Source organism: Protopterus annectens, chromosome 6.part1, assembly GCF_019279795.1.
Source record: "Protopterus annectens isolate FY-2018-M chromosome 6.part1, PAN1.0, whole genome shotgun sequence".
In the NCBI taxonomy this organism is placed as follows: domain Eukaryota; kingdom Metazoa; phylum Chordata; order Ceratodontiformes; family Protopteridae; genus Protopterus; species Protopterus annectens.
Genome location: NC_056738.1, coordinates 314883024 through 314910051, shown reverse-complemented (window position 1 = coordinate 314910051; position 27028 = coordinate 314883024). Strand labels below are relative to the sequence as shown.

The 27028-nt window shown below is 39.6% G+C and overlaps 1 protein-coding gene across 1 annotated transcript in view; it reads left to right on the top strand.

Moving 5' to 3' along the window:
* FERMT3 (FERM domain containing kindlin 3) overlaps positions 1-27028 on the top strand; it is a 577997-nt gene that overhangs the window by 332865 nt on the left and 218104 nt on the right. Inside the window, exon 5 of the mRNA XM_044075734.1 lies at positions 2589-2757. Within this exon, the coding sequence (XP_043931669.1) occupies positions 2589-2757 (169 nt within the window). The remainder of the gene's footprint in view (positions 1-2588; positions 2758-27028) is intronic.

The window sequence follows — 27028 nt, the reverse complement described above, 5'->3', positions numbered from 1 at the left end:
CCCCCCCTTCCCCCCCAAAGGAGCAAACGCCTATCCCAACTGAATGTAACCTCCCTGATATCACAGATGCACAGGTGAAAACTGCCCTCTCCAAAGCAAAAAACACAGCATCTATGGGACCGGACGGTGTCCCAGGCTGTGTCTTACATGAGCTCCAAGAAGAACTGAACCCTCACATTAAGTCACTGTTCAAACTTAGCCTTACTACAGGATATGTACCCAAAGAATGGCGTACAGCTACAGTGGTCCCACTCAACAAAGGTGGTGCCACAACGGACCCTGGAAACTATCACCCCATAAGCCTGACTAGTCTGGTCTGTAAAGCTATGGAGCGTATTATCATGGAACTCATAAACAAAGACATTGGGAGCCTCCAGACACTGGACCCTACCCAATTCGGCTTTGTTAAGGGCAGATCTTGCCTCTTAAACCTAGTTGATTTCTTTGAAACAGTTACCAAAGCCATAGATGAGGGCAAGGTAGTCCACACAGCTTACCTGGACCTCGCAAAAGCCTTCGACACAATACCCCACTCGGGCATCATAAATAAGCTTACCAGCTTAAATATCAACCCCTATATCACAAGATGGGTTGAAAACTGGCTCAGAGATAGAACCCACATGGTCAGAATCACAGGTGCCATGTCCGAATCCAAACCAGTTACAAGTGGCATCCCACAGGGCTCAGTTCTGGGACCTCTCTTGTTCAGTATATACTTCTCTGAGGTTCAGGCTAACACGGGGGGATTATGGCTGACAAAGTTTGCAGATGACTACAAACTGGGGGCCATAATCGAATCTCCAGCTGACACAAGCATCCTCCAAAAGGGTCTCACAGAGACGGATGCTTGGTGCCAGAGCCATGGCCTCAAGCTAAATGCTAAAAAGTGCATAGTCATCCCCTTTGGGAAAAACAAGGTGCCCACAAATTACCACATAGGTGGTAATCCATTAAGTACGGAAGAAGTAATTAGAGATTTGGGGACCAACGTAGATAGTAATCTCTCCTTTGATAATCACTTTACCAAAGTGGTTAGAAAGACCTTCTATATAGCCCACCTTATCACGAAAGGGTTTGCATCTAGATCAAGAGAGGTCACTGTGCCCCTCTACTCGTCACTCATCAGGCCCATAATTGAATACAATGCCCCTTTTGGGATGTACCTTACCCGACACCTGCAGCAAATGGAGAGACCCCAAAAGTACCTCACCAAGAGGATCATGGGCTACAAACAGATGTCCTATGCAGCTCGACTAAAGAAACTCCAGCTCTACTCAGTTTCTTACCGCCTACTCAGAGACGATCTATGCCTGACGTACAAAGCCATGTCAAACCCAGAATTAATGGACATGCTCCACCTCAAAAAATCCAAGTCCCTTAGAGCTACATGCTGCAGGGACCTAAACCTCAGCACAAAAATAAATTGGACATGCTGGAGGGACAGATTCATTTCCCAGAGGCTCCCCTCACTCTGGAATAGAATCCCAATTCATGTTAGACATAGCCCCTCGCTGACCCTCTTCAAGCGAAATTTGGACGCGTGGATGGGAAATCGCAAATTCACAACTGGGATCTCTCCTGTGTCCCTGCTAGACAGAGGCACAGTAAACTAATCTTAAAAGGGTACCTTCTGTGACCTACTTTACAGAGGCACAGTAGGTTAATCTAATAGGGAGGCAGAAGCCAAATACACTCTGGCTAGGCTTATAAATGCCCTAGGGCAGATAGCCTAGTATCTACCTATGAACCTATGAACCTAAGAGTTGTTAGATGTTAAGTGCATTATAAGAAAATCTATGGAAATCAACTTTGTAACTTAATGTATGTAAGACTGATGGAGCTTTTTTTCTTCTGGACCTCTGTAGAAAAGGCGTAATTTATTACCCAGTCAGACTTTCCCAGTAAACAAATGGAAGTAAATAAATAAATAATAAATACAATAAAAAGATAAATAATAAGCTACTTTGGTGGTAATTTATTGGAAAGCAGATGTTTTGTGTTATTCTAGCTGAATTCCAATTGTGTGAATGCTATACTGACTGTGTTATCATATGGCCATATACCGCACTGAAGTGCCTGCATGTGTCAGTAATTTTAGTAATGGGGTAGAGTTTGTAGTGGAGTTAGTATTAAGATTTACATAAGGGTTGAGTTTGGCATTAGGTTTACACAGTTAAGTTTAAGGCTGGCTATGTGTATGGGATGTTGTGCCCTATATGGGGAATATGGTGGGTTTTGCTGCCTACTAGAAAACATACAAATAATTATTTGTATGCTCATGTCATGTGCAGGTATGATGAATTTATTTTACAGCCAAGTGTGTTTGAGTTTGTTGATGTTAGACTCAATGAACTTGATTAGTCTGTCTTTGATGAACCACCCTAGAGCTGTCATGTTTCTTTTTCCATTTTCACTGTTACAACAGTCTTATGTCACCTTTTAATTGTACTGTCATCAGAAACACTTTTAAAATATCGTAAATAGATAAAAAGTGAAAAGGATGTGGTAGTAATATCTCTGTGACTAATTAGTAAATAAGTGACTTGATAGTAGTTTCACTGTCATACTGTATTTATTCCTAATTACAGGCCTGAACCAGCAGTTGAGTAATGGAATGCCAGCTTACTTCGCAGATAGCCCAGAGATGGAAAGCTGCTACAAACTCCTGACTCTGAGTCAGATTAATATGACACCTGAGATGATGGCTAAAATGTTCCGTCCCAGCTCTTTAAGTGATAAGTCACTGATTAATAGCAGGTGAGAACTTTTTTTGTTTTAATCTCAGTTCAGTTGAGCACCCCATATTTTTAAACACTTTCCATTTCCTTGCTCTGTCTTTTTGTCACTACAGGCTGGCTTTAGGCAGGAACAAACAATGCTGTCACTGGAGACCCCTTCTCATTGGAGTCTCTCCCACTCAATAGCAAGTTACTTTGTCCTTTTCTCTTTATTAACTTGCATTTAGTAACAGAGAATTATAGCAATAACCCACGCCTGGGTGTGGGTAATGCTGGATTTACCCACGGTTGGTGTGGTTTGGTTACGAGGGTGAAGCCCGAGTGGCCAAACAAAGCCAACCATGGGTAAATCCAGCATTACCCACACCCAGAAGTGGGTTATTGCTATTATACAATGACATTATTTAAGAAAAAAAATAATTACTTTTCTTAAATAATGGCATTGTATAATTCCTCCTTGCTGCCCTTTCACAGCTGTCTGGTATTTTGCGGCAGTTCTGATGTACTGCGCATGCGTATGCCTACGCAGTACATCAGAGCTGTGGGCAAAAGCAACAGAGAATCTCCGTTGCTTTTTTAAAGCTGTCTCGCTATGTTAAACCCATTTAACAATGCGAGACAGTTTTGAAAAAAGTAACGGAGAAAGCAAGATCTCTGTTGCTTTTTACAAACTGTCTCGCTATGTTAAAGGAGTTTAACATAGCGAGACAGCTTTAAAAAAAGCAACAGAGAATCTCCGTTGCTTTTTTTAAAGCTATCTCGCTATGTTAAACTCATTTAACATAGCGAGACAGTGTGAAGCAACGGAGATCTTGCGTTCTCTGTTGCTGTAAAAAAAGTTATAGTAATGGAAAAAGTCCGGGCGACTGGACCTTTTTACATTACTATAACTCTGATTTACAACGTGCACACTGACCAATCAGCATGCACGTTTTTGAATATTAATGGGGGGTCGTTGTATAATCTTCTGTAATTTCTTTAGTCTGTGTTTACAGATGACTAAATATAGATGTAATTGGATGATTAACTTCATGGGAGTGCTAAATATAGATGTAATTTGATGAATAACTTCATGGGAGTGTGCTAGTTCTACTCCTTTATTATCTGTTTTAGTACTAAAACATAAATTCAGATTATAAACACACAAGCCAAGTCCAGTTATTTCAGGCAGAAAGAGATAAAGTAGCAGGACTATATAACTTCACAAATTCTTGTGAAAGATGCTCATTTCATGAATTCTGGTGAGTGTCCCTCACTATTGTTCCTGCTACATCCTCTGAGTCTATCAAAGCTGCCAAGGATTCTCAAAATTCATTAATTCTGACTGGAAACTTTGACTTCAGCATTTCTTCTGCAAATCTTCAAAACTCTAAGGCCAGTCCTTGCTGCACAGGTGTTGCTCGTACGTCTTTAATACATATAACAAGAAGGCTTGGGGTTTCGTTCATATGCTTTAACATATACAAACACATCAGGATGGATAGCAGCATCATTAAATACAAACAAACTAGTCAACAAACAGAGCTTACGTGTACACGTTCACATCTCAACAGCTAGCTACAAAATGGAAGTCAGGCTCGCACGTTCAGTATTTATACTCTAGTGCAAGCCCTTGGATATCTTCTTAAAGATATATACACACTAATTGATCTACAAGAGGGAAATAAAATAAAGATAAATCAAAAGATCATTTTCTATATGTAGTACATTACAATATGATAGCAGTGAGATGCTGCTGCAATTCCTAGAAAGTAAAATGATTAGGAAGAAGCCTGTTTCCCACTCAGTGGGTGAGCAGAAAAGTTCCTGTACTAGAAGATCTACCATGTACCTGCAATAAATAATGTTGATTTTCAGACAAAATGATTACCTTTCTGTCCCTATAATGAAGAAGGCTGGTTAAACACAGCAGTCTGTCTTCCAAACAACTGAAAACCAGGGAAAAGAGAGATATCAGAAAGAAAACAAAATGTAAAGAAAAAATACAGACTAACTAATGTGAGAATGTGCAAAAGGTTTTGTTTTGAAAGGTGAAGGAACACTATGAATCTGCTGGCATTTAAATTAGAATGTTTGGTAGCCAGCACTAAAACAATTACATGCTCTGATTGCCTGATTATTCAAATGTCATGTGGTTGAATGATTACTAATGGTCGGTATTCACTTTGTATGTAATATCTGTATATATTGCATTAAGTCATTCAATCTCTATATATTGTCATGTAACTATTATGTTTTACCCAGGCAGACACTGAAATGGCTCCAATGTGATCAGTGCAGTACCCTGGTTAACTAGTTCGAAATAAATGTTGTTGTGTCTTTCGGCTTTTCCCGGTTAGGGGTCGCCACAGCGGAACTCCGGTCCGCTAATGATTGGCAGCAGATTTTTACGTGCAAAGTTGCCAGCTCTGACGCACAACCTTCAACGAAGGTACGCCCATTCACGCATGTCTCCACGCAGAAGACGCTCTAGCTGACAATCGAACCGGACAGCGTCTTACTGTGAGGTGAGAACGCTACTGCAGCACCACCACCACGGTTGCAGCACCACCACCGCGTTCAAAATACGTAATTCGCAGCTTGTGAGACGCTCTTTGCTTTATGTGCTGTTTTAATATAAACTACATTGCAACAGAAATCTATCTATCTATGTATATGTATTTTACAATGTCCTGTGACTTTCGATTCAGGATACTGTATGATTAGCATTTTGAAGACTGTGTGTCAGACTTTCAGAAAAAGTAATGAAAGTCCTCAGCTTCTTACATCTTGAATCACGGACAAAGCCAAAAACTAGTCAGAGCAAGAGGTCCTATGTCATTACCACCTTTTTTTTTCTTTTTAAATTTTGCACAGTTGACATAAAAATTCCAGAATAAGAGGATTTGAATTATCATATATTTTCTGAAGAAAAAGAAGTTTGTAACTGTAATGATGGCCATTATTTGTTGCTTGACGTCTAAAAACTCTTCTCAAAAAACAGTAAGGATTGAGCAATATTTTAGTCATATTCAGGGATCTCTGCAAAAACCATGGACAGTTGAGAAAATTAAGTTTGGCAACTCTACCTATTGCTATGTTGGAGGCTGATAAACTGAGGTAGAAGACTGCAGAACTGACCTGAAAGGATTATCTCTGCAATAGACATCAGCTCAGAGGAAATTAGTTTTGAAAGGGTTAACTCTGCAGGTGCATATGTATCCCAGTAACAGAGCCAAAGAATGGAGTTACACACAGATACTGATATGAATTTCATTGTGAGTGTTTGAGTCTGAGCTGAGGGTAACCAAGAAGAACATGGGTGCCTAAAGTGCTAATCCAACTGGCCAGATGAAGCAAAGGCAGGACAGAGGGGCTTCTTGTAGCCTTTAAAAGGAAGAGGGTGATTTGTGAATCTGGAGAAGAATTTCTGAACAGCTGATTGCAACCAATCAGTTGAGGCTCAATTAGGATGGAGGAGTTTCTATTTAGTATTGGACAACATGGTATAGCAAGAGGAAGGAAATTCCCTGCTTTGTTTTCTCTAATGGTAGTGTAATTAAGAAAAATGCATTAAAGAGAAACCCACATGTAGGAAATTTGGAAAGATATAGTGGAGATAACTTGTGTAGAACCGTGCTTAAGGGACAAAACTTTATGAAATGTACACTGTGCAACAACCCAGAGAGTGATGCATGCTAGACAGTGTTGCTACAACTGGTAAAGAGCAGGACTCTACAGAAGCTTGTTGCTACTGCTTTTGTACAGGAAATCATTGTGTTATTCCTTGCAAGAATTGTAAACATACATTGAACTATGTTATGCTTTACCATTCATATTCTGCTGAGCTAAGCCATTTTTAAGATGAATTCAGTAGAAATTAATTTTAGTGAAGACTGGAGAAAAACTGCTCTTTCTGTAGACCTTAAGTAACAGCTATTACACTGTGTAAGTCTGTTTTCCTAAATATAGTGAATGCTTATGGAATCCTGGATACACTTCAAGTTGTGCTTTAAAATTTACAAATGGCTGTATCATGCGATAAGTAATAAATGCAATTTATTTTCTTGTAAATTATTATGGTAATGTTATTACATGTATTAGTTTTCTCACAGTGTGAGCAAAAGAAATCATGTCACATCTCTATGACATAGAGGTATAAATCCCTTACTATAAGCCGGACAATCTGGGATCAGTTATCAGCATGGCAGGGAAGTGAGACTAGTGATGACACAGTGCCAAATCATCTCTTTCAGGTGGGAATTTGATAGGTATACATGTCCATGACACTTCTTCCTTTTTGCAAACCTCACAGAATTTCTTGTTTCAATGGCCTTCTTCAGAGGATTACATCATCACTCCTGGAAATATGTGCTACAGCTTTGGTAAGACTCACATGTCACACCCTGAACGGGGACTACCTAGGACTTAAATGAAAAAAAAAAAAAAGATTCTGCAAGCAGATTGGTGTCACCACTCAAATAGCTTGACCCTTGTCCCTGGGAGGAATGTGTGGCCCTCAGGATTCTTGCCTTTGAGAGAAATGGATGGGCCATTGGGCAGATGGGGAGGCGCTTGATGGTCATGATGGCTGGAAGCAAAAAAAAAAAAAAAATATATATATATATATATATATATATATATATATATATATATATGTGTGTGTGTGTGTGTGTGTGTGTGTGTATAAAATACATATATTTGCATGGAAGTAAATCAAAAAATAAATAAATCTATAGGTTCATAGGTTTATAATAGGTTAATGACCACTAGGGCCTTTTTACGCTTGCCTGTGCAATCTAACCCAGTTTTATCAACTAGTACCTTGGACACCTATATGATGGCTATATTATGGAGGTGGTTAAGGGTTATATGGGGGGGGGGGGTTACATTAGATGGGAATGAATTTACTTACTGTTGACCTCTGTCCATCAGAGACATGGGGGCATGACTGGGGTGAATTTGTGATTTCCCAGCCAGTGGCCAAGGTTTTATTTTAACAGAGTCAGGGAAGAACTCTGCTTCATATGGATGGGAGCTAATTCCATAGTGTGGCTATCCTTTCAGACACATATCAGTCTCTCCAGCATGTTATATTTATGTCACATGCAAAGTTGAGGTCCTTGGATCTAGTGTATTTGGTGCTGTTTGTTTGGCATATGTGCAAGATATTCATCAGAGCTAAATCTGAGGATGCATTATATTCTAGGCATAGATCACCTCTCAGTTAATAGGGTCTTAAGTCGATCTGTGTAGGGCAGGGTAGTCATACTCTATATTATCCTGGTGAGGAAACTTTGATGGCGTTCTAACTACTGTAAGCACCTGGTTAGGTGCATGTGAAAAGGGGCGTTGTACTCAATGATGGGTCTGATATGGGCAGCGTAGAATCATACTATAGCTTCTTTGGGCCTAAATGTTGCACCCTTGATTATGTGTTGGGCAACATAGAATGTTTTTTTTCCTAGCCTGGCTACATGTTGGTTGAAAGCCAGATTGCTGTCTACATATTTCCCTAGATCCCTAACTACTGGGTCAACTCTTAAGGATGTTTTATCAATGGGGTAATTAGCTTGGGCGGATGATTTCCTAAAGGCCAGTATAATGCACTTCTTCAGATTGAGTTTTAACCTGTGGCTAGACCCTTTTGTAGGATGCAAGTGTTGTGGGGGGAATCTATGACAGCTCCCGATTTACAAGTCATCTAAGAACGTGGTGAGCCAGAGGCCTTTGACATTAACCTTGGCTTCCAAAAAGTAAATGCTAAACAGGAAAGGGTTGACATGAAGCCCTGGGGTACTCCATTGGTGATCCTTCTCTTGGTGGAGGTGTCTTATCTGTGTGACAGACAGCAATCTAGTGAGTTATATAAGGATTTATGCCTCGTTGTGCAACATTGTCAATAATAGCTGAGTGAAATATTGTATAGAACACCTTGGCCAGGTCATGGTAGGAGGTATGCACTGTTTTCCCCTCGTCTATAGCCTTGGTGACTCTCTTGAAGAAGTCTATCAGGTTGAGTAGGTAAGGCATTCCCTTAACAAAGCCAGACTGAGATGGCCTCCTACCAGATTATCTCAAAAATATAGCTCCTTTCAGTACTTATGTATTATCACAGCCACAGCTTGTTTACATTCATGGCATTCTCGGCAACATTTTGTAACGCTCGGCAGCAGGTTACTTAATTCAGAACAGAATGTTGCCGAGAATGCACTGAATGCAGAGAAGCTGTGGTTGCGATAATACACACACACACACACACACACACACACACACACACACACACACACACACAAACACACACACACATCCCTCTCTCTGTTGAGTACCTTAGAAGCATACTCTGTCCGTCCGTCTGTGCAGCACTTTGTATAAGTACCTTTCCTTCAGTACCAGCGATTTCCTTCATAAGGCCAGAATTCAGTACCGCATTCGTTAGTGCAGCAGATGCACACGGGAAAGAAAATAAGCAGCTCGCCGGCTTAAGTAAGAAGCAGAAAAGGAAAGAAATAAAATAAGCAGCTCACAGATGCCGGCTTAAGTAAGCAGCAGAAAAGGAAAACCGCAGACAGATTTCAAACAGGCAGCCAGCTGGGAAAGCCCTTGAGCTCAATTCCGACTGGCTGATGATGCTGACGTCATCGCGCACGTGATGACGTCAGCTTCAAAAGTGTGAAAAATTTTAAAAACCTGGTAAAAATTGGAAATGAAGGACTGCTCCTTGGGAATCTTGGCACCCCATTATTTGGACCCTAAAACTCGGTAAAAAACGAGTAATTTGGTATGTTTGGGAGGCATGGTGCTTATGTATACTTCTAAGGGAGCATTGTATTTGATGATGGGTCTAATGTACGAAGAGTATAAAGGTGCAAGGACATCCTTTGACCAAGATGAGATACTACAGCACATAAGCTATATATTGCCAAAGGACTTTCTATCCATACCTGAGACATAGTAGTGGTTACCTAATGGTTTATGTAGGTACCCAGGTCTGTAATAACAGAGTCTATTTTAAAGGGGGTCCTAGTAATGTGATAAATGTAGTTGGTATAAGCTTTACTTAAGATAGCTATTTTTTGTTGCCCACCCCCCCATCATCCTCATCGCACTCCTACCAGTGTCCCACATCCACAACATGTCTTCACGTCTATCAGCTATTACAAACTCTCTCAGGCTTGCTCTGTATATTGCCGGGGTCAGTTCTGGAACTTAAGGATGTCATGAGGTCTCAGCTGTCTACTTTCTGTTTTTGCAATTATGCCCTACCCAGTTCCTCTGCCATTCCCCTATGTTCACTAACTACTTCCAAGGGCTATACCCCTTACTGGACCACATCTCACCTTAGGGAGCATCATCAGCAAACACCTTTCCTGTCAGCACCTCAAATGACTGAGATGCTAATCAAACCCAGGTTGCCTGGGCTGTAGTTAGGGCTTTATCCCTCTATGCCACAGTACTGGCTAGTTAAGGTTGCTATGTTGTATATCTTATATAGGATGAACCCATGGCCAGCACAACAAGCATTCATTTGCTTCAGAATCTGGTGGAGAATCTGGGTATGATGGTGAGTAATGACAATGTGCCTAATTTGCAGTTATATGTAAACTTGGTTTTCCAGTCGCCTTTGATACAGATTTCACTTCTGTAAAAGTGTGGACCCAAAATTGAGGCCTGTGTATCACCACTAGTGACATCTCTACAGTTATAAGAGATCTCTCCACCTCTTCAGTGCGTGCCCTGTAAGAAAGACAGTTTACTATCCAGTGGGTAGTATCAGGGTTAACACTGAGACTAAAGAGTTTTCCAATGACATCTGCGTGGAAATGGTGTCTAAGTAGTAAGTCTGGCCCTCTTCTGATGCTCCTACACATGACTTACCTTTGACAAGTCTGAATTTGTTGCAATAAAAAGTTTGGAGATCAGCTATGCCACATGTACATATGAACATAGGAATAATACTAGGCAAGCAATCACAGGGACCATAAGAGGTCTAGCCATAAGCACATTTAAATAGACACACTTAGAATTCATGCCACACCTTATGAGTGCTTAATAACACCACTTCCCAAATCAAACAGGACCGTACATGCTACTAACTACTTCAGAAATTATCCTTTCTGTAGCTTTACAGATAGTGCTATTAAGAGTAATAGGCATATAGTTGCCAGGATCTATGATGGTGCCACCTGGAGAGGCACTGTTGTGGCTCTTTCCCAGGCTTCAGGTACACAACCTATGGAAAGACAAAAGTTAAGGAGGTTTGGAAGGGGCTAGGCTATGTGGTGTTAGATACATATAAGCAGACAGCATGGAATATTGTCAGGACTGATGGAGCTAAGATTTCTGATTTTGGAAAGTGCTACTGTAACTGGGTGTAGGGTGATTACGGGGAGAAATTTTGGGGGACAAACGTATACATGGAGACAGTGAAGCTGGAGCAAAAGTTTCCCTCAAGGATATTAGCTATTGTTTCTCCGATGAAGTGGGAGATGGGATAAATCTAGAGTGGAAGTAAGAACTGCATCTGAGTTTCATAATATCATTGAAGAAGACCTTGTGGTTATCCTTGGTACTGGTAGTTTCTCTAAGTTAAAAATGGCTATGAACTACATAATGGTCTTGCTTAAGGCTTTTGGATCAGTTCCATAGTGAGGATTTTTTTTATAAAGATCCATGTGCTTTTTTTCAGAGCTGATTTATATTGAAGTTTCACTGTACAGATAGGTATACTTTTGAATTTATCATAATTCTTGCAGGGAATCCTCTACAACGCATTAATTCATGAGTTAATAAAACTGTCAGGAATACGCAACAGCAAGGGTGGCATCATGAATCAGTGTGTAACAATATGTCAGTTGTGTTTATCAAGGTTACTGATAACTAGCAATAAGATGTTTTTGAATAATTCAAAATCCTGAAATACAATAGGGTTTATATGGGTTAATATTATTAAGGGTTAATATTACATCTGGTTGGTTTAATTTAGCTGGCTAAGGAAGGGGAGTGGCAGGTAAGGACAGAACCAAGGAGGTTAGTACCCCTGTGAGGGAGTTAGTATTTACAAACATCATAGAATCTCTGGGTATATGTTCTGGTGGTTGCATAGGTTAGTCCATTGGTAGAAGGGTAATTAAAGTCTGACATAATGAGGGTATTTGGTGTAATGGGTAGCATTTTGAATTGACTTAGATAATCATTAGACTCTGAATGGAATATAACAGGGGGGCCTGTAGTAAACAATGAGGTGACAGGCAATTTTGCTAAGATTCACTAGGAGCTCTGTAAAGTCTAGGTTGGTATCTTGTGAGGTTTAATGCACGGCAATAGGGTCCCTAATAAATATGGACATGTCCCCACTGATCTTAATGATCGCGAATGGATGTTGGGTGCAGTACTCCGGTAAGAAGGTAGCGCCTATGACGGATCTAAAACCAAATGTCTGTTAATTATATAAGTATAAATGTCTTCAAGAGAGATAGATGTATTGGCACATAACTTGTTAAACAAATAGACAGAAAGAAGTCAACCAAAAGTTAAGCACGGATACATAAGAATGACACAGATATTTAGTGGTATGCAGAGTCTTCTTCAGGTGATGATATTTAGCATTAAAGTTGCTAGTGCTAGTTGTGGACATTATATATTACTGCTAAATATCACATTGCATTCTTCATTTTAATACTATTTATCTCTTTTTTTCTTGAATTCATTGTATTTACTTTCTGTAAGAAAGCAAGGTTGTATTATAAAGAAAAAATACAGCTAATTTTAAATGCACTGATATTGTCATCAACATTCATTTCCATCACAACCCTTTTAATCAACGTTTGCTTTCTGATGTAATTTACTCAAATCTCCTGTTTATAAGCCTGAACTTGTAAATGATGTGCTTATCCAAGTGCTCATTAGAGAACCGGCTCTTAACGTGAACCATTATTGCTTGCAGCAATTGCTAAAATACCTTGGCTCTTTTTCAAACTAGAGTCCTTATAAAAGTCTAACCTTTAGGATATGTTACATTCTGAATGATAAGATACCTGTTACAACTTATAAATGAGCACATTCCTAAGAAGAAAAGATGAGTGAATGTAAGGATTTGTAAACACAATAACTGGAACCAAATTAATTGTAAATGTTTAGCTTTCAATTAATAAACAAGTTTTAATGAGTCCACATGTTTTTGCATGTAAAGGAAATCAAAACTTTACACTAAAATGCAACTTTTTTTTCTGAATATGTTAATTACAGGATGCATGATTTTTGTTTTCAGGAAATCTCTAGTTATCTAAATATGCATAATGCTGTATTAATAATGTATTTGTCTGCATCACCAGAAGCGTCTTTTTCCTCATTTCTTAACTAGAAGAAAAGTGTTTACTCTGATAATTCAAAGTATAACGTAATAATAAACTACATAGAGGTTAATGTTTTTAATATAATCTTGCAACATCTATAATTACCATACCTAAAATTACAAAATTGCTGCTATGAAACTTGTCACCCTGAAAAAAATGGTTGAAAGGCTAAAATTCTGATACATTAATTTTCTCTACGGGAATGTATTATTACCAAGCATTTAGGTTGTACACCCTGCTTGGATGCCGCATCCAAGTTCTAAGAGAAATAAAAGAAGTTCAGAGATTTCAGGGTTGTTCTGGTGATTACTGCATTAATAACATCAGTCTTAGGAAATAATTTTATTTCTAGAAACAATGGGCCTGATTCTAAAAGACTTGCTCTCAGTGTAAATGACCACTTACACTGAGAGCAGACTAAGAGCAGGTCTTTTGGAATTTGGCTCCTGGTGTAAGCCTGTTTATAGATAGGCTTTACCCTGAAATAAGTCACTTACACTGAGAGCAACTCTTTTGGAATCTGGCCCATTACCTACCTTTTTCAGCTATGCCATCATCACATAAAGTCTTCCATATCTACCTTTGAATAGCATATTTTATGTATACAATAACCTTCATCTTACTTAGTGCTTGCTACTTCTTTCTACATTCTTAATAGCTGCCCATATTTATCACAGTGTCATCAAAAGTGATCTGAAAGACTTTAGAACTAAAGTTGATGTCGTATTTGTCTCTTTCTTTATTCACCCTGTAATACAAGTCTTTTTCTTTAGTTCAAAATATGATTAGGGGATGGGCCCGCCCACCCTACTCATCTCTCTCTTCCTCTACATTGGATATATTTTTTCTGGTCCTGTTTAATATATCATCATTCCTTTGTGTTAGCCTAACACATCCACGTGTACAACAATTGTGTTTCAATATAACAATTGAAAAATCTTCAGGAAGAACAAATTCAAGTTATCCTTCCTGAATAAAGAAAGATGTCTTTACAGCACACACAGGAGTGTATTCTGCACAAGGGAGTTATACATCTGCAGGAAAGTATGGATTTGTATGGTCATAAAGGTGGTAATGGTGGTTTAGGACTTAATCAGATCTTTGGGCACAAAGAACTGATCATTTTACAGTTAAGTGCCATACACAGGCAACTAGTAAATAAAAATGATAGGACTAGGCATTTTTCATGGACGCGCTGTTTGCTAACCCTAAGGTAGATGCGATTTCCTTTAAAACCATTCCAATGGAGGACATTGTATGCATATCCTTTGCCCTATCATCTAAAATATGCATGGGTACATTAAAGTTCCCACCCCGAGATGATCAGACTTTTCATCTTGTCTAGTACAAAGTCACCAGTTTTGTAAAACTTTTGTACCATGATACCAAGAGCTAGATGTCTAGAACACTGTAATGAATGAGTTAACTCATACCATACCATATATGTGTGTGTGTGTGTGTGTGTGTGTGTGTGTGTGTGTGTGTGTGTGTGTGTGTGTGTGTGTGTGTGTGCATATACAGATATATATATATATATATATATATATATATATATATATATATGTGTGTGTGTGAGTGTGTGTGTGTATATGTGCATGTGTAAACACAAATACATATACACAGACACACAGACACACAGACACACACACACACACACACACACACACACACACACACACACACACACACACACACGCACACTAACTGACCTTCATTATCCTGAACCATACTGAGCACACTTATATTCAAAGATAATTACTAGGCATGGGGTCTGAAAGATGCTTTCCCTAGAGCACTGTCTGCTTAAGTGACTTGCCCAAAGTCATAGAGTAGGCAAACAGAGGCTGAGAGAATCAAACTCTGTACTACATGAAGCAACTCATTAACAGCTCATAGTGTTAATCCTTTGTGCTAACTGCTAGGCTTTAGAAATATTTTAGACAGCCAGCCCTACCTCCAAATTACATTCCCCTTTTTTCCAACATCCAGCAATGATGTATCCAGATCCCTTAATTCACTTTGACAACTTCCCTTTCTCCAGCTTGGTTATTTGGATTTCTTCAGCATCAGAATAACATCCACTCAATTAATAAAAAAGCCAAGTCATTAGTGCAGGGGTTGCAAATACCATTGAAGCTTTAGAAAAGCAACTTAAAGAGTCTAGCCATTATCGCTGAAACTATGGAACTGTAATTTTAGCCTCATGTTAACCAAGGTGTGGGGGGGTCCGCTTAAAAAGCTGAATGTGAATAGTATTCTATGATATTCCCCTACATATATACAACAACCAGCACATCATGCGCAAGGATAATAAAATTTGAGCAATTCCATCTTTGTAGCATTCAACACAAGTGGAACTCTATATTCTGCACTCAAAAAATGGGATTCATTTATAGTGGCATCAATTAAATTACATGCTCCCAGTATAAGAAATGGACCAGGAAAAGTGTGAAAATGGATTTTCAAATAGGAAACTGCACACTGCTGTGAGCATAGTTCTCAGTGTCCTACAACCCATTTTTGCCTCACTTTCAAATATGGATGTTGTCATCTACTCCCATACCTCTACCATGTCAACACTCAGAAGCTCCTCTGCCAGAAAAAGAAACTAGCATCCAGACTTAAGCTGCAGCTTACCCAGTACCAAAACTCCAGAAACCTTCCCACAGCTACATTGTAGGCTACTGCACAGAACTGAAAACAGCCATCCCCTTCAACCCCTTAGCAAAAAAGGGAGCTGCTAAAGAGCTCCTCTACTCATTATATTGGAACCAACTCTGAATAGGGGTAACAATGGCAAAGGCAGATGCAGCCATCATGAACCTGTCTCTCACCAGACCATATAAGGTAAATCATATAAGAAAGTCTAACCCTTATAATAGACAGTCAAGTCGTTTCAGCATAAAGTTCAGAGAATAAATGTTAACACATCCTTCTGAAAATAACTAACAGAATTGAAAGGGTAAATAAACTAAATTATCCCTAATAATGAGGACACAGACAGACAGGCACACAAGACTGAAGTGGGTTCACACCCTTAGATCAACCAAAATCAAAACCTAAAACAGAAGAAAAAAATTCCTGTTGTCTCTGGGTGCCTCAGGACATACCTCTTGACCTGTTTGAGCAAGAAATCTGTACAAAACCTCAGGTAACAGGCCCAAAATAGGGGCACTTTTTAAATATTGCTCGTACAAACTTAAAAAGTTTAGAATAACAGGTTTTGCATTAGCATGAATTTTCTGAAGGATATGAAGTCAAACTCAAATGTCTGCCATTATTTTCTAACTTCAGTCCTCATTTATTTGCCAGAGATTTGCCAGAAAGAAACCCACAATCTTATGAGAAGCAGACCAAAAATATAAGGCAAAAATCTGGAAATTCTGTAAAAATCTGGGTAGTTCAGAGGTATGCCTCAGGTGACTGAAACATCCTGAGACTGAAAGTGAAAGAAGGAATTAACAACTGGAGTTCTGAGGCTGGAACGTGGGAGCAAGTTTTTTATAAGCATATATATATATATATATATATATATATATATATATATGTGTATATATGTATATATATATATATATATATATATATATATATATATATAGATTAATGGGTACTCTGCCTGTTATTGACTGCATGCCATGAGGAAAGGTAATTAATTTATTTGTGTGTGTGTGTGTGTGTGTGTGTGTGTGTGTGTGTGTGTGTGTGTGTGTGTGAGAGAGAGTTTGTGAGTGTGTATATTTGTGTATATGCTGAAGTATAGATGCTCTCCATTATCTCTAATTTCGCAGAAATATTCTCTTTTTTGCTTCATATTTTGGTCTATTCTTTATGAAATCTACAACTTCTCTTGCAGATCAACAAGGATTGCAGTCACTAAATAATAAATTTCAAACCTTGCCTTCAATAAGCATGCTAAGGCAAACCTGTTATTCTGCCAAACTTCTAAATATATAAAGGCTGTGACTGTCCCTACTTTTGGATATTTTTCCACTATTATATTCAGTTTTCTCTGTGGTACTTGAGTTAAAAGACTGAAAGGTACGTGTGGTTTGAGTCTGATCCATTTGCTAAAATGCTCCTGCCTGCTCACATTTTTCTACTTTCTTGTAGAGCTAACATGCTTCCATTGCTGCTAAAGAAACCAAAGTTTCTGGAGAATTGGTATCGCTAAGAGATTTTTCTGTTGGCACAATTCCACCTCCTTTTCTAGATTCTGTACATGCAGGACATTACCCTAAACATGTACGCACATTGGTGGAATACCATAAAGAAAGCTTAAGACGTGTCATTGCTAAGTGTGAAAGTCTTCACCTTAAACAGTAGTTTATTCTTAGCCCACATGGCTCTGAGAAGACTCTTTTTTGAACTAGAATGAAAGAAACATAATGATCACTTGTTTTGGAAATGTATTTGACTCACTGATTTGAAGAATAAGGCTTTCCAGACTTGCTTTATAGCCAATGCAAGCAGTTTGGGAAGCCATTAATTTAGAAAAATGACCCTTCATTTATTCAAAAAAATAAAACCTAACACACAGATGTCTCACTCACCAGGCTGAGTAAGGAGAAAATCATGGACAGTTGCCTAACAGTGGCCAGGACCTGCCACATGTTATACTTAAGTCATTGGACCACAAATACCAGTATGACTCAGTCAGAATTCATGTAGTTGTAACTGACCTGTTACCTTTACTTACTTGGACTATATGAAGAGGGACATGATGGAGCTCTTGGAATATGTGTCTCAGGCTGGTATGAGCCTAGCATTGAGCAGCATTCTACCCTCACCAAGGATGATGCCACAATATGAACAGAAGATGATTTTACTGTAATAGTTGACTTAGTTCCTGGTGTCACAACATGGGAGTACAATATTTGTCAGGTATGATCTGCACCTGCCCCCTCCAGGCCTTTAAATATTGGCTAAAACATTGTCTTCCCCCCACAGTGCCTTTTTTAGGCAATGCCAAACAGACAAATCTTCCAGCATAGCAAAATCAACCCCTAGAAAATCTAAAGGTAATAACTGCTCAATGCCAGGAGTCTAAACAAGAAACTCCACTCCCTTCAAGCAACCCACACATACGTCTCTACAGTTACTGACACATGGTATAAAGCTGCTGAGAGTGCCCTGACAGTGCAAGACTACAATGCTTTTCATACATTTAAACCAGCTACTGCATAGGCAGAGACTAAAGGTGGAGGTGTCTCAATTTACATCAGAAGCAAACACGCCTCAAGGCTGCTCAAACAGAATGATGTGCTTTAGCTTCTCTATGTCCAAATTACAATGCGCAAAGCACAATATCATATCCATGCGAGTTATGGATCCCATTCTATGATCCAGGAAACCCTTAACACAGTCTTAAACTTACTAGAGATATTCACCATTCAACTAAATACCATATTCGTCGGTGACAGCTTGCAGGCCTAGAGATTCCTCATCTTTGTAAACATAAACACCCTGGACCAGATTGTCCATATACCCACTAGGGATGCAAATGTACTGGATATGGTCCTCACTAGCATGGGAGAATGCTGCACCCACTCTAATGTCCTATCTGGTAAGGTCCGACCATAACACTGTCTCCTTTGAAATAAAAATAAAACCCGGGATCCCAGATAATTCCAGAATATTTAGGAACTATTCTAAGGCAAACTTCCTACTACTAAGAGATAACCTGAAAAAATGTCAAGTCCCCCAAACCCTGAAAACACAGTTGCCTATGTAGAATTGTTCATAGAAACCTGTACAAGCATGTTAATAGCTGCACAGAGACAGCTGTGCCTATGAAGAATAAAATCAAAACAAACTCAAACAACAAACTACCCTGGTGGAATCCCAACATCAGTAGGTTACACAACAAAAGAATAGGTCATGGCAAAAATTAGGAAGTGCAATGTCCAGCAGGGTAAAAAGTCTCTTATCAAACTAAACAAACAGCTATGTAGACAAATCAGGTCTATCAAAGCTAAATTTGAGGTAAAAATACCTCATATTCCAAGGACAACCATAATGCTTTCTTTAGTTATGTCTGCAACCTCAAAGGCAGTACACAACAATGTGCATGACTAATTGTAAATGGAGCCATCTATGTTGAGGAAGAAGATCCAGTAATTCAGCTCCATTTTTCACACTTCTGTCCAGCCACCCCTCAAGAAATATCATCGAACATACTCCCCGCAAGATATCACTCGGGAGGAGAGCCTCAATGCACTCTCCAAGGAAAATGACTCTGCAGTGATGGGGGCCCAATAATATCTCAGGATGCCTTCTAAATAACAGAAAACATGACCTCTCAGGTTCACTTTAGTCACTATTTATTCAGGGCATTCAGACAGGCTTTGTGCCACATGAATGGAGAACTGCAATGGTCATCCCTCTGAAAAAGGGAAGGCCATCTATGGGTCCAGGTAATTATAGATACACAAGTCTGACTAGTCTCATATGCAAATCCATGGAATTAATTAACATTGAAATGAATAATAATGACATAAAAATCCTGCAGACACGGGGTCCAACCCAGTTTAGTTTTGTCAGGGGCAGATCATGTCTCTTCAACTTGAAGAATGTCTTCGAGAAGGTCATAAAAGCAATGAATGAGGTCAAAATGGTGCATACTGCCTGACCTGGCCAAAATATTTGGTACTATACTCCATTCTTGCATTGTAAACAAACTCAGAGAATTAGGTAAAAACCCATATGTCACATGCTGGATAACCATCTGGCTCTCACTGAGGACTCAAGAAGTTAAGATAGAGGTGTTCCCCTCCACAAATAGGCCTGTCACTAGTGGAACACCTCAGGGTTCTTTGCTGTGCCCATTCCTTGTTGGCATCTACCTCTCTGAAGTCAAGGCTAACGCCAAGGGCCTTGGACTGACTATGTTTCCAGGTGACTGCAAACTAAATACAGTCATAGAATCTCTCTAAGAAACTAATATATTCTTTCTTAGAAGGGCTGACACAAATAAATAACGGGTTCCAGAATCATTGTCTAAAACTCAATGCCAAGAAATTTATAACATTACCTTTTGGGAAGTCAGTTAATTCAAGAAATTACCTCATTGATAACACACAGTAGACACAGTAGTCAGGATTTTAGGAACACATGTAGACAGTAATCTGGCATTTGACCATCATGTGTCTAAGGGGGTAAGGAAGTCATTCAGTGATGTGCAACTTATAAGCAAGGGTATGGCATTTAGGTCGAAGAAAGCCATCATTCCACTGTGTTCATCCCTCATCAGACCTGTCATTGAATACAACACCCCCAGTGGTATATTCTTGACCAGGCACATGCAACAACTCGAACATCTACAAAGGTTCCTCACAAAAAGAATACAGGGAATTAACGACATATCCTGTACAAATAACCTCCAAGCCATATCCATGTACTCTGCCTAATACAGACTGTTGAGGGTCAATCTATGCCTGGCATACAAGGCATCCTTTGATCCCACCCTGATGGACCATCTGAATATGTGCAAAATAAATGGCATTACATGATCTAGGGACTTAGAAAACTTGCCTGTGACATAAATAGGAAATGTTGGAGGGATAGACAATTATCTCAGATACTATCCCATCTCTGGAACAGGCTTCCAGCCCATGTAAAGTGGAGTTCTTCTTGAACTGAATTCACGTGTAACCTGGACCAGTGGTTGGGGAATCATAAATTCATTCTGACTCCTATTTCTGTAATGGGCAGAGGCAGCCTGTAAATGCTAGAATTGATATTGATATACATAATATACACTTCAAAATAACCTTAGGGACTTCAAAAACTACAAACATTGGTGACTCCCTGTTGGTTATTTTTCACACTCACCCTGTCATTCCTTGATCTGCTTTTACTTACTCTGAATTCATTCTTTATCTTCCTTTTGGATAAAGTAGTGTAGCTCTTTTCTGTGTTTTTACATCAAGAGGAAAGTGGAATTTCCATCTAGTGGGAGTGAATGGTAGCCTGGTCTGTATAGACTGGGGATACACTGTAGAGATTCCTGCAAGTTGTCTTATTGGCTGGGGAGCTTATTAATCAGCTTACCTTGTTTTTAGTGCCTTTACAAATTCTGCACATTTGAGAGGCTGTTGGCTCATTTCTACAAAGCAAAGTACTTTTATTGAATAATCACACTTTTATAAGCTGTTTAAAGTACACTGATGCATCTGTAGCTTTAAGTGCGTTGATGGTTGCATTTCTCTCTGGACACTCTTTTATTGTGCTTTTACATTAGCAGGACTGGGATTATTCATCTAGTGGCAGTAGGTGTTTACCTTGTCTACCTGAGTTGGGAAGTACACAAAAGGGCTGTAAGCGTAATTGTTTTATTAGCCAGAGGGTTCAGTAGTCAGTTTTCTGTATTTCCAGTGCTGGTATAAATTCAGCACATTTGCACGGAACTGCTAGCTGTGCTAGTAACCTGTACAAGTGCACACATCTGGAAACAATGCTTATTTTCATTATACTCTTGAAGTGTACTGATTAACCTTATTGTAGCACCCAGGACTATTGCTGCTCAGAGAGCATCTAGTTTGGTATCTAGTTTGCTGCTGGATAGCATTGCTGGTTAGGTTAGCTACAAATTACACCATGTAAGCACCTTTCCCTCACCCAGTTACAAACAACCTCCACTCCTATCCTTTTAAGTACACATTAAGACCTGCAACTATCAAGGGGCACTTTCCTGCTATCTCTGCATCCAGCTTAGTGGACCTGGGCATCCTGAGGCAATGTGGCAGTTGCCTTATTTTCACTAACAACCACTTAATTCTTGAACAGACAAACACAGTATTTGAGAGATGCAGTTACACATTGACACTGAAGGCTAAACTCTCACATACAGACACAAAAAGCAATAAACAGGTTTGCCGTTACTCACATGCATCATTCACTGCAACTGCATATGCAGAGGTGCTCACACGTAACTAACAAAAACCTCAAAGGAAGGCCTCTCAGGCACAGTCCACAGAAACTCTATATGCACACAAACAAGACAATTCCCATTACAGCACATAAAGCCACATCTCATTTTGTCTCAACTACCAAGCCCATAAGGTGAAACACTCTGCAGTCCAATATTCTGGTCATAGGAGACTCCATCGTGAGACACACTGATGTCTCTCTAACCGGGCTGGATAAGGGGAAAGTTATAGTTAGTTGCCTGTCAGGAGCTAGGATTCACCAGATCATGCAAGCACTCAGGCCACTCACCTCTAATCATCAGTATGACTCAGTCATAGGCCATGTGGGTGTGAATGACATGAGATGTACCTCCTTGGACTATATGAAGAGAGACACGATTGAGATCTCAGAATATGAGTCACAGGCAGGTATGAGCCTAGCACTGAGCATCATTCTACCATCTCCAGGGATGATGCCAATTATAATACCAGCAGAAAATGATCAAATTTAACAATTGGCTTAGCTACTGGTGTCATTCCAAAGGGATCCAATACTCATCAGCCTGGTAGGACATGGACGACAGGCCACACTGCTTTGCCAGGGATGGTCTTCATCTGTCACCTCTAGGTTTTTGGATATTGGCCAAAACATTATCCACACTCTCCCATAGTGCCTCCTTTAGGCATTGCCAAGCAGACAAACCTTCCAACATAACAAAAGACAGTCAGAACAAACTAAAGGTGTTACTGCTCATTGCTAGGAGCCTCAACAAGAAACTGCACTGCCAGGAAGCTCTCCTCATTATGAAGAATGCTGATATCTGTGCAGTTACTGAAACATGGTTCAAAGCCACAGAAAGCACTTCAGCAAAGCCTGGTTACAGTATGTTTCATATTTTTTGACCACTCACTGAACATGAAAGAGCAAAAGGTGGAGATGTATCTATCTATATAAAAGATAAGTACACCTCAAGGCTGGTCAAACAATATGACGTGCTTGAGCTTTTCCATGTCCATTAACCATGGCAAAAACCCATTATCATATTCTTGCTAGCTACAGGTTCCCCACCAGGAAACCCATACATCATACCTGAAATTACTAGAATCACTCACCACCCATCCCAATACCATACTCATGGGTGATTTTAACTACCCCTTCATTATTTGGGAAGCGTACATGACCACTAACATGCAGGCCAAAAGATTTCTTGACTTACTTAATTCGAATGCCCTGGAGCAGCTAGTCTACACTCCCACTAGGGGAACAAATATCCTAGATCTGTTAGTGACAAATATGGGAGAGTGAGGCCCCAACTCATGTGATGTCTTCACTGGTAAAATCAGATGACAAAGTGGTCCCCTTTAAATAAAGGTAAAACTGGCACCCTACTTAACCCCAAAAACTTTAAGAACTTCACTAAGGTAAATAACCCCTATTATGTGATGGCATAGCTGCTTCCAAGCTCCCCCAAATCTAGAAAACACAGATTCATATGCAGAGGGAGGTGTATACAAAAGCCCTGCATGGCCATTTAAACAACTGCATAGAGATGGGAATACCAGACTGAAATAAACCTAGGTCAAACTGCAAAAACACGTCACCCTGGTGGACCCCTAGTAGTAATAGGTTGTATACAAAAGAAAGAAAACCCTGTTGAGAAGTAAGATGGAATATGCACAACAGAGAAGAAAGTCCATCATTAGTCTAAACAAGCAAATAAGGAAACTACTCAAGTCTCTGAAAGCAGCCTTTGAGGTACAAATAGCCTCCAAACCTAAGGATAACCATAAGGCATTTTTCAGTTATGCCTGCCACTTAAGGGCAACACCCAACAATGCGCGAACTAAGTTTAGATGACATCACCTATAGTCTGCCTGAAGATATAGCAAATCTGCTGGCCAACAAAATCAGCTCAAATTTCACCTCCCCATCACACCAAGTTCTCCCCTGAGAAATACCCTCCACCACTCCACTGCCAACTATCACCAAAGAACAGGTTTCCACTGTGCTCTCTAAAGCTAAAAACACTGCTTCAATGGGGCCTGATGGTATTCTAGGTTGCCTCTTAAACAGCTTAAATCAGGACTTCGTAGTTCCATTTGGATCTTTATTTAACCACAGAATCTGGACTGGCATTGTCCCAGTAGAATGGAGGACAGCAACATCATCCCTCTGCATGAAGGGGGACCATGTACTGATCTGGGAAATTACAGACCCATAGGTTTGACTAGTCTTATATGTAAGGCCATGGAAAGAATAATCATGGAGTGATAAATAATGACATAAGAACCCTTCAAACACTGGATCCAACCCAATTCAGCTTTGTCAAGGGCATGTCATACCTACTGAATCTGGTGGATTTCTTTGAGAAAGTCACTAAGGCCATGGATGAGGGCAAAACAGTACATACTGCCTACCTTGAACTGGCTAAGGCATTTGCCACAAATCCCCACTCAAGTATTATAAATAAACTCACAAACCTGGGCATAAATCCCCTATATCACCAGATAGATAGCCAGTTGGCTGACAGACAGGATACATGTGATTAAAGTGGGTGAATCCAGATCGAGCAAGAGGCCAGTTACAGGTGGTGTGCCACAGGGCTCAGTGCTGGGACCAGTCCTGTTTGGAATATGCTTATCTAAAGTCAAGGCTAATGTGGAAGGCATCTGGATGGCAAAGTTTGCACTGGGGCAATCACTGAATCCTCTGCTTATGTAGATATCCTTCAGGAGGGCCTAGATCAGACAAAAAATGGTGCCAGAACCATGGCCTAAAACTAAATGTGAAAAAATGCATTATCATACTGTTTGAGAAGTCAAATAGCTATTCAAATTACAAAATAAATTGCACACTCCTAAAAGTAGACTCAGAGATGAGAGAACTAGGTACACAGACAGTAGCCTGAACTGACTGCCATCTGTCCACAATGGTGAGGAAGTCCTTCTATGTGACACAAGTTATAAGTAAAGGTATGGCATCCAGATCCAAGGAAATTATAGTCCCACTGCACTCGGTCCTCATTAGACCAATATTCGAGTACAATGCGCCATTTGGCATGTACTTGACTAGTCACTTACAGCAGCTGGAGTGACCTCAGAGGTTCCTCACAAAGAAAATACTTGGTGTAAACAACATGTCCTATGCAGACAGACTAAAATATATCCCTTTACTCTGTCTCCTATGGACTATTAAGGGGTGACCTATGCCTGACCTACAAGGCACTCACAAATCCAGCTCTGATGGAGCTGCTACACGTCTGCAAGTCAAACAGCATAAGGGTCATCCAGTCTAGGGATCTAAACTTAATCAGCAACCAAAGAAAACATGCTGGAGAGACAGCTATGTCTCTCAGAGATTGCCCATTCTTGTAAACAGGCTTCCTATTCACATTAAGCAGAGCTCTTCCCCTGGCCCTTTTCAAATGCAGTTTGGATAAATGGATGGGGAATCACAAATTCACACCTGGGGTAGTGCTTATGTCCCTTATAGACAGGGGCAATCTCTATTATACTCAATACATAGGTATAAATTCAAGCCATCCTCTTGCCCCCAGGGACCATATATTTGGTAAATTTGGGTTAGATTTGTTAGGCTTGCAATGGGTCTTAACCCATTAGACTAGTAATCTCCTATGAACCTATGGTGCCAAAACTTGCCAGACACATTTGGTATGCATGGCTAGGCTAAAAAGGTTGCTGTGGTTGCTAGACTAGTATACACATACGAACCTATGAACACTGTTTTTGGTGGCATTCATTTTCCAGCCCTTCAAGCTGCTAAATGCGTTCCATATTTTGTCTCAGCTAAAAGTTAACCTGATGTTCCATTTTGACTGAGCAACCATCAAGATCAGTTTTGCCACAGTCAAGGCAGCACTTGTTGACATCTAGAACATCAAAGTAGACTTTAGACACAAATATTTGAAATTTAACGATCTATAGAGCTCATTAATAGTCTTTATATCAAGTACTACATCAGACAGATTAGCCAAATGCATAATTGCTAAAGATCAGTCTAGACAATTTCTGAAACAATGTGTATGTTGTTTTCTCACCAGACCTTCTGGATTAGTTGAAGCCACAGGATTCTCTCTCTCTCTCTCTCTTATGGTGGCAACTGTACATATACATTGATCTTCTTTTTTGTAAGGTTCAGAATGTGCAGGTTATGGAAGAATTTTTACATTGATGTTGCTGTATTAAATGCATTTTGATCAAATTCCATTAGTTTGAAAAAATAGTCAACAAACAATTTTGATGATCACAAAATAAAGCTTTTTTTGAATGCGTGCAAGCCCATCTGCGCTGCTATGCAGGGAAAGCTCCCATAACACCCTGCAACTAATACTAATTCTAGGGGTCTTTCAACAATGGAAAAAGTATCTCAGTGGTCACCAAAAGTTGTCTTTGGTCATTATAATTCTGCTGAACAGGATTTGAACATAATACCTTCTGCAACTTAACAGTCTTCTGGCTCTTTTCGTTGATATAAGTAGCAATGAATTGGTACACAGACTATTGAATGTGTGAAGATCTGAAAGTTGCAAATAATTAGTTTAATATTGTCTTTTTTTCTTTTTTTATCTGATGTGATTCAGAATTTAGCTGCTGCAAACTGGATGCATGCAAAGAAGTTTTAAATGCTGCCATTCTTAAAGAATTGCATACCTTTCAGCTGTCCAGAGTTTTGTAGAATGTCCAGATTTTTGCTTAATATTTTTGGTGTGTTCCTCATAAATTTTCTAGTTTTCTGAAAATCATTGATGATTGACGTCAGTAAATAATGATACACATTTGAGTTTCAGACTTCATACCCTTCAGAAATGCATGCTAACACAAATCCTGTAATGCTAGCAACTGTCTAAGTTTATAAGAGCAATATTTAAAATCTGCCCATATTTTTGGCCTATTGTCCTCCCATTATTTTAGGCTTTGTCCAGATTTCTTGCACTAGGAGGTTGACAGGTTTGTGCCACACAAGCAAATATACTGCAGACTAAGAGAGGGCAAGAGGTACATCAAAAGGTACTATCAGATAACAAGCATC